This window comes from Propithecus coquereli, unplaced genomic scaffold (assembly GCF_000956105.1).
Source record: "Propithecus coquereli isolate 6110/MARCELLA unplaced genomic scaffold, Pcoq_1.0 Scaffold6, whole genome shotgun sequence".
Lineage (NCBI taxonomy): Eukaryota > Metazoa > Chordata > Mammalia > Primates > Indriidae > Propithecus > Propithecus coquereli.
Genome location: NW_012151951.1, coordinates 11,147,670 through 11,162,447, shown reverse-complemented (window position 1 = coordinate 11,162,447; position 14,778 = coordinate 11,147,670). Strand labels below are relative to the sequence as shown.

The 14,778-nt window shown below is 36.1% G+C and overlaps 1 protein-coding gene across 1 annotated transcript in view; it reads left to right on the top strand.

Moving 5' to 3' along the window:
- The first annotated feature begins 10,488 nt into the window (after positions 1–10,488).
- Positions 10,489–14,778, top strand: part of BTG4 (B-cell translocation gene 4) — a 37,143-nt gene continuing 32,853 nt past the window's right edge. The window contains exons 1-4 of the mRNA XM_012659187.1: positions 10,489–10,666; positions 11,169–11,306; positions 11,876–12,074; positions 13,942–14,093. Of these exons, the coding sequence (XP_012514641.1) occupies positions 10,494–10,666; positions 11,169–11,306; positions 11,876–12,074; positions 13,942–14,093 (662 nt within the window). The 5' untranslated portion in view covers positions 10,489–10,493. The remainder of the gene's footprint in view (positions 10,667–11,168; positions 11,307–11,875; positions 12,075–13,941; positions 14,094–14,778) is intronic.

The following is a 14,778-nucleotide window of genomic DNA, read 5'->3' as shown; positions in this document are numbered from 1 at the left end:
CTCTCCTAGTCAGGGGGTGGCAGGAGGAAGTAAATCTTGAGAAGGGTTAGCCCACAAGAGAGGACTCTTACAACAGCCAGGCTGTTCTAAACAGGTCATCCACACAGATAAACTCAAGAGAAACTGCTGCATCAGCACCCACATATCGTAAGGTCTGGTCAGTGGAATCAGCCGTAGGGCAGCAGATGATTGGAGTGGCTCTACCAGAATGTTCTTTGTTTATTGAGTCAATGAAGGATTGATAATTTTCTCTAGGCTGTAACTAAACGGATTCACTTTCCTGGCCTCTGCCCACCACTGATTGGCCTCTGTTACCTCTCCAAAAAAAAAACCTCAGGTAGATTTTCAAGGTTTATGAAAGTGATTTTAGGGTTTCAATACACCTAGCTAATAGTTTGAATGTGCAGTTGAAAAAACATTATTCTCCCTTTTAAGCGCTCGAGAGTGTGTTCTGTAATTCTACGAAGCCAAAGGAGAAAATGGACTGGTTTTTCTGTTATTTTATTTACAAGAATGAAAATAATTTATAATTCTCTTAAGTACCACACTATGTCCATTTATACTCGTTTTTATTTCCACTAACCTCATTTGAAGCCTTTTTTTCTTATAGGGAATTTATATTTAGTTTTAAAAATTATATAATTCTCATTTATCTTTAATTCTTCTACATCCATAGAGTATATCTCAAGGATTTCATCATGCTTACATTTAGTAAAGTTCAAACTGTCCTTCCCCCTCTTAGCTCATCTATAGTTTGTTGAAATCTCAAGCTCAAATCCTACTTCCTGGGTAAAATCTTCCCTGGTTCCTTTAGTCCATCTTGATCCTTTCTCGTCTCTAATGTCTTTTACACTTAATATACTCACTCTACAATTAGTATCTTCCATTAGTAAGAGAGAATTGTTTTCTTATGCTCTAATTGTATTTTGATTCAACATAATAGTATAGAGTGCTGTACATACATTTTCTTAAACTCTGAATTATATTTAATGGGTTATTTTGGTTTCTAACTTGAAAAATTATGTACATGTATATAAGTTTTTTGCACTTTCTCACATAATGCCACTTACACTGTGAGTGCTCAATAATGAACATAGAAAAGAAAGTAGGAAAAAGTCTTGTGGCAAATAAAACACTTGCATAGTAACTTTACAAAAAAGAAGCATCATATAGTATAGTTTAAGATTCATTTAGTTTATCAGTAAAGTAATTTCACTTAGAGGATTAGGCCACACTGAACTTAATTTCTTTTGGGTTCAAATCAACATTGCATAGCTGTAGAATTTTCTTAGGTAAGATTTTTGGGGTATGCAATTTTGTTTCAATAATTCATATAACTTCCTTTATATGTGGTTTGACCATAATCGGACTGAGTTTATGTGTGGGTTGTGGAATCAGTTCATCATTTTATAAAATGGTGCTACTTTCTTGCTGTTATAAAAAAAAAATACACTTTGTTTCAGAAGTGGAATTTTGCTTAAAACGTTGATACTTTTCACCTCATTAGCAGTGGCATTCATTTGCAAATGAATAGGTGAGCCTGGGGATGTAGCTTGTAGTTTAAGGAAGGGAAACTAAAGGAATCAAATAGGGCTGATTTTAAGATTATTATATCACAAGTCCAGCAAATTTAATATTCAATTTAGATGATAATTTAAAATTACTTTGCCTATTTCTAAACTTTTATAAGCATAAATATTTTCATTTTATAGGTGAAGTTTAAAACCAAGAAGACAAATGTAGAAACAGATTTTCAAGGCTTACCTTTATTGATAAATTTTGGGGCTTGATTGTACCTTAGTGATCAAGTTGAATTCCCTCATTTTAAAATGAGGAAATGCAATTCTAGAAGCTGTTACTTGTACAAGGTCATTTCAGTCATTGTTGTGTTTTATACCATTTGATTTTGTTACAGGCATAATAAGAAGGTAAAATATGTCTATGCCGCTTTCCCTTCTGTCTGTTCTTCCTCATTCCAGATGGCCAGAAGCTCCATATTCCTTATTTTTTATGGTTCCTCACCCAGGTTTAATCCCCTCACCCAAACAGAACACCATCCTGTTGTTCCACTGTGGATAACTCATCTAACATTTTCAAAAAGAAATCCTTCTTGTTGCAAAAGGCATTAAGTCGTCCTTCTTCATGGCTGAGTAGTATTCCGTGGTATACATATACCACATTTTGTTAATCTACTCATGAATTGATGCTCATTTGGGTTGATTCCACATCTTTACAATTGTGAATTGTGCTGCAGTAAACATTTGAGTGCAGGTGTCTTTTGGATAAAATGACTTCCTTTGGGTAAATACCCAGTAGTGGGATTGCTGGATCAAGTGGTAGGTCAACTTTTAGTTCTTTGAGGAATCTCCATACTGTTTCTATATGGTTGTACTAATTTGGATGGAAGTGGAGACCATTATCCTAAGTGAAGTACCCAAAAAACGGAAAGACAAACACCATATGTACTCATTATTAAATTAGAACTAACTGATGAGCACACATGTACATAAAGGGAAGTAAGACTCAATGGAAATCAAGCAGCAGGCAGGAGCGGGGAGGAGGGCATGGGGAAAACCTACTTAACAGGTACAATGAATGCTATCTGGGTGACGGGCACACTTTTACTCAAGCATTGCAAAAACAATCCATGTAACCAAAAACATTGGTACCCCTGTAATACTTAAAAATAATAACAAAAAAGAAATCCTCAAAAGGCAATGTCTTAAGCAAGGGAATAAAGGTCTTCTCATATATTGAGAATTTTGGACATCACGCAAGAACAGTGGGAGAATTGTTTTTGTCCTTCAAGTTTCAGCATTTTGTCTTCTACTTAAATCTGAGGTTGGCTTAGTCTGGGCCAGGTTGGACCTTCTGCTAAATTCTAACATCCTTTCAGTGGACATTACTAATTGGGGGGTGTTTAATGCCATTGCAAACTCAGTATTCCTCAATTCGAATTAATCACTGTTCGTTTCATACTGGCTCTTCCACTGAACTCCTTAATTCTTTCAATGATAACATTAATCTCTTGGTTACAAGAGCTTGAAACTTGGAGTAAATTTTGAATATCCCATGTCTGAAACTCTGCATCCAAGTAGCCACTTGTGTATGTATTTAATTTCCTCCTCTAGATTATAAACCTCTTAAAAGGAAAGTTGAATTTTGTTTTTCTTTTTGCCCCCCTCCACAGTTAGTGTTCGTGTAGTAGGTGGGCAGTGAATAGTCTTTAAGTGAATGTTAATTAAAACAGAAGGTATAATTGTCATTAATATAAAGGAGGTGATTTAAATAAGATGTTAAAGTCATCATAAACAAGTAACCAAGGAAACCTTGCATGATATTTAGTTTCTATTTGATTGTTCTTTCCTGAAATCTAAGTACATTGTTATTCTACTGTTCTATTCATAACTTCCAAGGCCTGCCTGGGCCTGTTGCAGAAAATAATGCTAGGAGAGGGTTCAAAACCTCATCAGCTAATGTGCTTCATCAACTCAAAAGTGCAATAGAACAGTATGTCATCCGGGAAGGGGAAGTAAGGAAAGAATTGTTAAACATGTGGCACCATTTCAATATTGTAAATGCAAATACAAACCATTTGGAAAGGAAAAGTTTGTATATTTGCTAATGTATATGTTGCTTTTAGTTCAGAAGCAAATTTTATTTCAGCAATATGCAGGGAATTGTCCTATTTTTCAGTTTTATCCCTTTTAACATAAGTTTAAAAAATAAGCTTTGCAAAAGTTATCTCAGTGAATGGCTAGAAAAAATGAGAATAAATCATGCAAATTTGTCATAATGATCTCTGTTAAGGTTAAGGCATTATTAAGCAATCAAAAGTGTGAAATAAATTTAAAATCTCCTTGATAGGTAGGAGATATCTGTCTTAATGATTTCCACTTTTGCTGCACATTAGAATCACTTGGGGAGCTTTAAAAAATCCTGGCACCCAGGTTGCATCTCATACCAATTAAGTTAGAAATGGTTGGGCTCAGAGGTAGGAGGCAGGCATCTGTATTTTTAAAAGACTTTCAGGTGATTCCAAAGTGCAGCAGTTTGGGAACCCCTGCCTTTGAGTCAGGGGAATGAGAAGTGTATCATGGACAGCTGAAATTAATAAGATACTGTGGCCGTGCAAGGTAATGAAGGTCCTAGTTTCACCTTTGTTTTATATGTATATGTTATGGGCATATAGTAGACATTTAAATATTTACTGAATTGAACTGAACTAACCTTAATTAAATCTTAAATCATATCATTCATAGCTATTGAGATGCTCAGCCATCCATTTCAATAGTCCTTTCAAAATTGTAATAGCTGGGCTGGGCGCGGTGGCTCATGCCTGTAATCCTAGCACTCTGGGAGGCCGAGGCCGAGGCCGGTGGATCGCTCAAGGTCAGGAGTTCGAGACCAGCCTGAGCAAGAGCGAGACCCCTGTCTCTACTAAAAAATAGAAAGAAATGATCTGGACAACTAAAAATATATATATATAGAAAAAATTAGCCGGGCATGGTAGCGCATGCCTGTAGTCCCAGCTACTTGGGAGGCCGAGGCAGAAGGATTGCTTGAGCCCAGGAGTTTGAGGTTGCTGTGAGCTAGGCTGACGCCACGGCACTCACTCTAGCCCGGGCAACAAAGTGAGACTCTGTCTCAAAAAAAAAAAAAAAAAAATTGTAATAGCTGTATATATTTTTGGGGTATGTGTGATACTGATGATACCTGTATACAATGTGTAATGATCAGGTCAAGGTAATTGGGATATCCATTCCCTCAAGCATTTATCTTTTCTTTATGTTGGGAACATTACAGATCTTCTCTTCTAGCTATTTTGAAATACACAATAAATTATTCTTAACTATAATTTCCCTACTATATTATCAAATACTAGAACTAATTCCTTCTGTTTTTGGGTGTCCCTTAGCCAACTTCTATAGACGTTATACTTAACATTTCTCATACCTCTCAAGCATCAAAGATATTACAGTAGCCAGTGTCCTCCTAATGTCTGTATTCCATCTCAGTTCATCAGTGTAGTTTTAACAATGACACTACTCCAGCATGCCAGGAGCTATCCATATCCCTATTCGACTACTACTGGTGATGAGGTTTTTATTCCAGCCAGCAGGTTAGTGATCCAGTTCCAAAATTCCATTTTAGAGTCTGTTTCCTTAGAGAACTGGTTCTGCCTTAGATTAGGTTTCTTAGACTCCGAGATGGGGAGCTGCATGTGGAAGGTTTATTGGGGAGTGCTCTTGAGACATACACCTACAAAGAAGTGGGGAAGATAGGACTGGGCAGAGAGAGAAGCTATTAGTGAGAAGTTGCAGCTGAGGCCTCCACATTATGTCTTATGTCTCTGGATATGGGATAGCCCTTCAGAGTTGCTGCAGATTGAGCCAAGGGGTCCAGGTATTTGTACCCTAACAGTAGCAATTCAATGGCTGCAGGGTACCCCTTAGAAGCAGAGGATAACTTTAGGGGAGGGAGTTCCTGAGGCCAATTCCCAGTGAAAGGTGCATCTATGAGCCTCGAGTATCTGGGGTGATTGGGATAGTTAGCCCTGAAGAGGAGAACTAGTTGGAGGACCACAGTACCTACTACAGTGTTCAGATTGACTTACTTTGGCTAATTGGAGCTCTTCATGTTAGTTCTTGTATCTTTTGATATGATCCATTGGTTTTTTACAGCTTCCTTGCTTTCTGGCATAATACATTCCAGGCTCATCTAATGTACTACCTGAACTGGAACTGGAATCAGCCATTTTATCCAGGGAAATTTTCCTTTTTAAGTGGGAAATGGTATTTAAAGACCAAAAAATGAGTGGTAGGTTTGCTTATTGCTTATTGATTCTAGAGGCCTTTTCAGGAGACAGAACTAAAATATATATTTTTGAAAGGAAAGAAAACCACAAGTTCATATTAATATTGCCATTTTAAAATTTAATATCATAGGATTTTTATTTAATTTCTTTGATTTTATACTTTCATCCTTTTTCCTTACATTAAAAACCTTAGTTCCTAACAACATTAAAACAAATATTCGCATTACTCTACTCTAGACTCTTTCTCTGCCTCTCTTTCTGTCCCTCACTCTTTCTATATGATAGTTTGGAAATAATACTAATATTACTATAAACAATTAGGCTACGAAATAATTATTTTAAAAGATAAATCCTTGCAGCTCTGTCTTTAGAATATATTCCAATGCGTTCCAGAGTCACTTGAAATATTTTTTTCTTGTGCGTCTGCTTGTCACTAGATGTAATTTTATTTTTTAAAAAATTATTTATTTATTTATTTTGTAGAGATGGGGTCTCACTGTGTTGCTCAGGCTGGTCTCCAACTTCTGGCCTCAAATAATCCTCCCATCTGAGCCTTCCAAAGTGCTAGGATATCAGGCATGAGCCATCATGCCTGGACTAATTTTCATCTTGTTAGTAGATCCTAAAGATTAATATATTTAATTTTCCATTAATTCTGAACTTCTAAGTGAAATTTATTTTACCATTGTCTTTCATGTTATATATTTGCTCACATCACCAACTGAAGCATCTTGTTTTGCCCTTTTTTCTCTTAATAACTCAGAGCAGCTAAATTAAGACAGGGAGAATTAGACAAAACAGAGATACAGTAAGACTAATGAATTTATCCAGGACCATAGGAAAAGTGGAGATATAACTATAACTTCAGCTGTTCGACTTCATTTTATGGAAGGAAATGATAGTTTAAAAACAGACAAGTTATGGGGTTCAGACCATGAATATTACCTTTAGAGTTTGGAATCCCATGAATGAGTGCTAACTTTACATGTGTAATAGTGGTTTGTACTATTTTAGTACAAGAATTTGACTTACATTAGTTTTATAAAAACAAAATGGCTGTAATTTATACTCTCAGAGGTTAGGATATAAAGCCTATTGACTATGAATTCCAGACTCATATACTACTCTGATTATAATTACCAGATTCATATGCTACTCTAAATATATATAAATTTTGACCTGTTGATTTATAGAAACTACCAGTTCTATAATAACAAAGAACTTCAAGTTTATTATTTTTTAAACAACTTTTTGTCTTAATAACTCTTTTTAAAAATAATCAAGACATGTTCCTGCAGAAATCTTAGAAAACCCATGTAACAGATATAAATTTGTTCTATGTTCAATTGTAAACATTGTCATAATTCTTTTTTCCAATCCATCCTTTTCTTAGGTGAGCTGTGAAACTACATTATTTTATTAATGATGTTCTTCTAATATGAATGTTTCATAAAATGATGCTTTCAGACTAGAAGAGATAGTTAGATGTTGGCATGCCTTTTCACAAAGGGAAGGCGGTAGATGCCTTAAATTATAGACCAGTGATCTTGACCTCAAGCAGGATAACATTTTCACACATCTTATTAAACAGGTGGTTTCTGAGTATTATGGACATTGGGATTACTTGGAATAGCATGGACTCCCAAAGAATAAGCCATGACAGGTTAAACAGTTTTCTCCTTTTGTAATAAGGTTACCCTATTGGTGGATAAAGGAATATTATGTGCAGATTTCAGCCAGGTAATTGGTGAAATTTTTTCTCCACTATTGGCTAGCTTTCCACCATATGATAATAGAATTAATTAGATGAAATGGAAGTCACTGTGCTAAAAGAACACTAATCTGAAGAGAGATCTTATAGGATTTTGTCAAAGCACTTTGCTTGCTATTTATCCTATTCAACTTGTTTATTCATTTCTTGTTGGAGGACACAGGTGGTATTCTTATCAAATTTACAGATGACAGGAAGCCAAAAAGAGAATTTACTGGATGGCAAACTCAAGGTCACAAATAATCTCAATTCTCTACAGTGATGACCTAATGAAATATGATACATATAGCTGCAATGTGTAGTTTTATACTCTATGTAATCTACCCGGCATTAGAAATGATTTATAATAAAATGATAAATATAAAATCCTTTACATCTATTTATTAATAAGAAAGTCCACCACTTTTGAGCATTTTGTGCCAGGCACTCTGTTAACTGCTTCATGTAATTTTATGATTTAATCTTGACAAGAACCCTGTAAGATAATAGAAGTAGTTGTACTACAGTAATAACATTAAAGTAAATATTTGTATCACCCTAATTTATTTATAGAGCACTTACTGAGTACCAGATACTGTTCTAGGCATTTTACACTTCCCATAACAACCCTAAAAGGTGGGCACCGGTAGTGTATCTCTTTTATATAAATGAGGAAATTGAGGCACAGAGAAGTTAAATAACTAGCTAAGGCCACACAATAAATTGAGCTAGCATCCAAAGCCAGCAGTCTAATTCCACAGCATTAGCAGGTACATTTTTTTTACCCCCTTTTTACAGATGCAGATCTTGAAGATTAGGCAAGTTGAGAAACTTCCCCAAATTTCTAGTAAGCTAGAGGACTGGGATTTGTTGATTTTATAGCTGATTTCTGAACTACTCTGCTGTACTGCTACCTTGTAGGTTCATGACCAAGTGCTTTAATACTTTATCTATTGTAATCTTGATAACAACCCTATGAGGTCGCTGTTTTACCTCCCGTTTAACAGACAGGGAATTAAGTTGCCCAAGGTTACACATAGTGAGTTGCAATTCACTCCCAGGTCTGTCTGACTCCAAAGTCCATATTCTTAAACATTATACTGTGCAGGGAGGGAAAGATGTCACAAAACGATAGCATTCGTGAAAAAGCGTCAGTTCAACGTGAGGCAGTGGCGTGATGCCACTGCTGACAAGGTGAATGCCACCTGAGGCTGACTCCTGGAATACAGTATCCAGAGGGAGGGAGGTGACGGTCCCACACTAGTCTTTGTGGGTGGAGCACACCTGGAGCAGTGTGTGCAAGTCTGGGCCCCACACTTTAAAAAAAAAAAAAAAAAAAAAAAAGATGATTACTCACACACCTGAAATTCATCTGGATGTGGGTAGCCAGCATGGTGAGCTGTCTGAGTAACATGTCTATAGGAAGAACTGTTAAAAAGCTGAGAATATTTAGGCTCCACAAAGAGAAGACTCAGGGGAGGCTGAATAGCTATATTTGAAATGTCATCACGGGGTGGAAGATTAGATGTAATTTGTATAGTTCCAGAGGAAAAAACTAGGCTGCACATACAGAAAATCAGAGGTGGGCTTGGCTCCACGTAGAAAGGAGGGACTGACTGGTATTTGGAGCTCCTAAGAAGTGAAATGGGCTTCCTTGTAAGAGTGAATTCTTTTTCACTGATGAAGAAACTGAATGACCACTAATCTGGATGTTAAAGACTTACATATATCAGGTGTGGTGATTCTAAAATTTTAGTGAGTATAAGAATCACCTGGGAGGAACTTGTTAAATACTGATTCCCAGGACTTAACCTTTAGAAGAACTGCTTCAGCAGATCTGGGACAAAGCCCAAGAATCAGCATTTTAAACAAGCAACCCAATGAGTTCAAATCAGGTAGGTAGTTACTGACCCACCCTTTGAGAACTAGTGAGTCTAGATGAACTTAGATCTCTTCCATTTATTCTGCAAATAAACATGTAAGTACAAAAATATGCGTAGTCAACATGACTACGAAGAAAGTTGTTCGATGACTGAAGAAAGTTTTGTAAAAGATCCAAGACAAAATTCTTTAATACGTTAACAGAATTAGAGATGGAATTATTGGAATGTAGAATATTAGGCTATGGAAGAAGGCTTGATTCTTATTCCATGTCATGAAAGATAAGATTTTGATAGCAAAATAGAAGATACAAAATCCAGTTTGAAAATCTTTGAACACTTTAAATAATGAAACTACTTTACTTATGCTGAGGAACAATCTGATGGAGACCTGGAAAAACCTATATGATTATCTTAATGGCAGCACCTGTGTAAGGTGAAACACTAATCAGCCGTTAGGGCCCGGGCTTATATAAACTGCAGCCTAGAACTCACAAACAGGTGTGGGTGAGAGTTGGAAACATAAAGCTGGTCTTCTGACTCTGGCCCACTTTTTGTTGGGGCCAAAGAGCTTTCGTTGGTAAGTGTGATATAGGCTTGATTAATCTCAACTTAAAGTGTGCAACTTGTGAGCCACATTTTAAAATTACTGTCTCCCGAAATGTTTTGCTCTTTGTAAATAACGTTTTTTAAAAGTGGTGCTTGGTGTAATTTACTGTCCCATATCAGGATCTTTTCCACTTAAGTTGTATAATGATGTTTCATTTATTTCTTAAGTGTTTTAAAGTTTTAAAAAGATTTTTTTTCCTGGAAAAACTTTAAAGATGAGCTAGTTGAGGAATTGGTGTTCTTGGCTGTTTTGTTGATTGGCAGTGTTGTGCTTTTTAGTTCCCTAAGGGCTTCTTTATAGAAAATAATTTGTCTTAAGGTATATAAAATTTCCAAATGGCAATCATATACTGATAGTACATTAAACCCTTTTTTCTACTTAATTTATTCTTGCTTCCTTTTAATGGTTTCAGATCTTATAGATTTTTCTTGAATCATGAGAGATGAAATTGCAACAACAGTTTTTTTTGTCACAAGATTGGTGAAAAAACATGATAAACTGAATAAACAGCAAATAGAAGACTTTGCAGAAAAGCTGATGACAATCCTGTTTGAAACATACAGAAGTCACTGGCACTCTGATTGCCCTTCCAAAGGGCAAGCCTTCAGGTGAGAGCTAGGGTGTGGTATGGCAAAGGGAAGGAAGCAAGCAACAGCACCTGCTAGGAGAATGCGATGATTTTGTCTGTCTATAAATAACGAAAGTTTTATGGGCTCAAATTTATTCATTTGAACATGGCCTTGAAAGGAGGAGATGTGGTAGATGACAGTGTTGCTGAAAACAATAGAGCAAACCCCCTTACATAAGGTGGAGTCAACAATTTCTAACTTGTGTTTGCCATGAAAGATAAGCTGTGAATATCTGGTGAACTATTAATAATTATGTGATTTAATGATGCAACCCACATTCTGAGTCGCTGTATCAAAAGTTGGTTGTGTCTTACTCTTGCTTGTAGGATTGGAGGGTGGAGGCTGATGAGGGAAAGTTGGGGGTGAGGTGGGAGCTGAGTATATCGGAGCAGTATGCCCACAATGTCATTCTCCTGCTGAATCCTGTCGTTATGTCTTCATCTCCTCATCTCCCTTTCCTTTTTTTTTTTTTTTTTTTAAGATGTATCAGGATAAACAACAATCATAATAAAGATCCCATTCTGGAAAAGGCTTGTGCTGAGAGTAATGTGGATTTTTCTCAACTGGGACTTCCGAAGGAGATGACCATATGGGTAGATCCCTTTGAAGTGTGCTGTAGGTGAGTAATCTCACAGCCTGTGTGCTCTGTGACCCCTGGAAGCCTCAGGTTATTTAATCAGCTCTACACACCTTTGTGAAAGATGCTGCCCCAAAGCCTTGGGTTAGCAGCCAGGACGCTTCTTGGTTAAGATTTTAGTTGCAAAGTTTTGTTAGAGACCAGACTTTCGTTAGGTGTGGCTGGAGTGGGGAGCACAAACACTTTGCAGAATATTTGAAATGTGACTTGAATCACTGCACCCTATTGCAAACTGTAGATTTGTAACTTTAAGTATTATAGGCAGTTTCAGGAAGGAAGAGGAGTTATCAACCATGGGGCAATTCAGACCATTAGTTGAATCAAAAGGAACTGTCTTTTTCTGAGTAGTTAACCAAAATAGCTCTTACAGAATATCCTCACTAATTATAACAGTGTAGTAGCTGAAGGTCGTATGCCCTTCCTTTTTTTAGGACTATCCCTTTTAAAATAACTTTTTGTAAGTTAGCATATTGTCTCCGGAAAAGATCAGAGATAAAACTTGTGTGAAGTTGAAATGTTTAGTGAATTCTTAAATTTCTTTTCCTACTTAGGTATGGTGAGAAAAACCATCCGTTTACAATTGCTTCTTTTAGAGGCAGATGGGAGGAATGGGAACTGTATCAACAAATCAGTTATGCTGTTAATAGAGCCTCATTAGACTACTCCTCTGGCACTTCCTCCGATGAAGAAAGTCATAGCAAGGAGCCTCGAATCATTCCTAAAGTCAGCAATCCGAAGAGTATTTATCAGGTCAAGTGTGTTCCAGTTCTTTTCTATACTGTTTTCTAATTCTAAAAAGAATGTGTTTGCTGTAAAAATAACAAAACAAAAAACAAAACCATAAAAAATCACAATCTTAGTATTCTGGCAAAGCTTTATTCTCTTACACACACACACACACACACACACACACACACACACGCACATCCCATGTTTTCCCTTTGCTTGGCTGAGTTCTTGAGATCTACACAATCTTTTGTCCTGTTTTTTTTCATACAGTATTTGAGGATACACAGGTTTCTTTCCACTTGGATTTATTCAGAATTAAATATTAAGATTAGTGGACTTTCTTTTTGTTGATCAAAAATAACATGGCATTTGTAGAAAACAGGGTACTTAGGAAAGGTCAAAGGTCTACAATCCTGCCATTAGAGCAGTTTTTTAATACTCTTTTTTTAACCTTGAAAGATGTGCATATTTACATAAGTTTCATGAAATAATACTTTTCCTCCCAATGTTTCCAGTTAAATTTAATTGATTTGATTTTGTGACACAGTTTCATCAGTGTTTTACTGATCTAGAGAGAATCTGTTAACACTTCATGTATACTTGTTTCTATGTTTTCTTAAATTAATCACTTTATGTATTAGATGTTAAAGCAATTGTAATTTTTAACATTTGAATATTCATTTGCTTCCTTGTAATTTTATTATTGGCAGACATTCTAGATTAAAAAAGCTGATAACTTGTATAGTGATATCTGAATTTTAAGTTATTTCTTGAGATTTGATTCCCAGGAATGGAATTACTGGGTCATTTAGTATGGATATTTTAACTGGTTTTAAATATGCAGCCAAAGTACCATACAGAAAATTGTATTTCTTTGCAGTCTCATCAGTTCTATCTAACAGTACCTGCTTTACCCTTATTCCTAGAATTGGCTATTCTCACTTAAAAAAACAGAATTTGATAAAAACGATACATATCTACAATCGTATTAGTGAAATTAAACACTTAAATTGCCATGTGCCCAAATGTTTTAGCACTTACTGTCTTATGAATTTTCTCTTCTTCACCCATGCATTACTTTAAGTCCTAATGTGTAATTTTAGGTTCCTCATAGGTTACAGAAGTATTTTAACCCTTTGTCATATTACTGACAAATATTTTTCCCCCTAGTTCTATAAACTATGTGTGTCTAGCTTATATATAGTTCTATATTTATAAAGTTTAAAACTACACAGAAATACAGTAAGTCCTCAATGTCGTGAAACCTTTGCGCAGGTTCTTGGAAACTGCAACTTTAAACAAAAATGTATAATGAAACCAGTGTGTCTCAATATTGTAACAAAACATCATCATTTGAAGACCTGCTGTACTTCATTTCACTTAAAGTCAGTTTTTACGACACTATTGACCAGGTTAAGTGAGGACTTACTGTATTTGTCCTTAATTCTATTTCTATGCTTAGAAAGGTCAGCTTCTATCTAGAAATCAGGTCTAGAATCAGCTATGTCCTTTTATGTGGTCCGTTAAACATCTGTATCAGTCATCTGGGATGGATATTTCCAGGCCTTGGCCTCAGATCGTGAATAACTAGTTTTGGATTGGGCCGGCAAGAGTGGGGTGGGGATGGAAGGAGGGAGAAGCCAAGAATATACACGAATTTTAATAAATGTGTTCTTAATTTTTAGTTGGCTTAAATAATTTTGTTAATAGGTACAGTATAAAGCGACTTACTTCTTACCTCCACTCCAAGTACTAGTGAATTTTCAAAGGTGGTTATCTACTTTCATTTGTACCTGTGTTTTTGAAAGGCTGAACTTCTGAGTCATAGTTCCTATTTAGTCCTTAGAGCTAGCTTCTTAGAGATCTTCATACTTTCTTTTCTTTCCAGGTCGAAAACTTGAAACAGCCCTTTCAATCTTGGTTCCAAATTCCCCGAAAAAACAATGTGGCAGATGTCCGTGTGGGCCTCCTGGGAAACACTTACCACGCTGCGCACAAGCACCCAAAGTGTCAAAGGCCTGCTGTGCGCCAGGTGGACAGGTACCACTGGGTCAGCGCAAACCGATGATGCAGAGACTGGGCACATGATGGGAGACAGCCCAGAGGAGCAGCTTTATTCTCTTTTAGATGGAAATGAGTCTCAGGTTGAGAGGCCCGTGAAACAGAAAAAATGAACACATTAGGAACTAGGGTGCATAATGGTGAATCCTCTCACATAGATCATGACTCTGTTCTTAGCTGTACTTTTAATTCTTACTTAATTTTACATGAAGTTTTATGTAATATTGATGAATGTACCCAGTAAGGTAGTGGGATGAAGATATTGACCTGTGTTAAGATTCAATGCGCTATGAAAAGTAACAGTTTAAATAAACGTACTGTGTTTTTAAATACCTTCCTAGTTGAGTTTGTTGCAAGAAAAGTTTTAAAAGTTTGTTTCTTCATTTGCTTTTTTTTTTTTTTAAAGTAGATTTTCTCTTAGGAAAGAGTGATCCTGACATATAGTATTCTAGCTTCTACTTTATTACTTGCTGTAACTGTTCTACTTCCCAAGTCCAGTAAGAGCTTGTTTTGAAAATTACTTTTTAAGATACAAAATTCCCTTCTTTGTGTGTCTTTTTAAAAATCTAGTCTATTTCTAAGACTTTTTTTTTTTTATTTCAGCATATTATGGGGGTACAGATGTTTAGGTTACGTATGTTGCCCTTGCCCCTCCCTCCCCCCC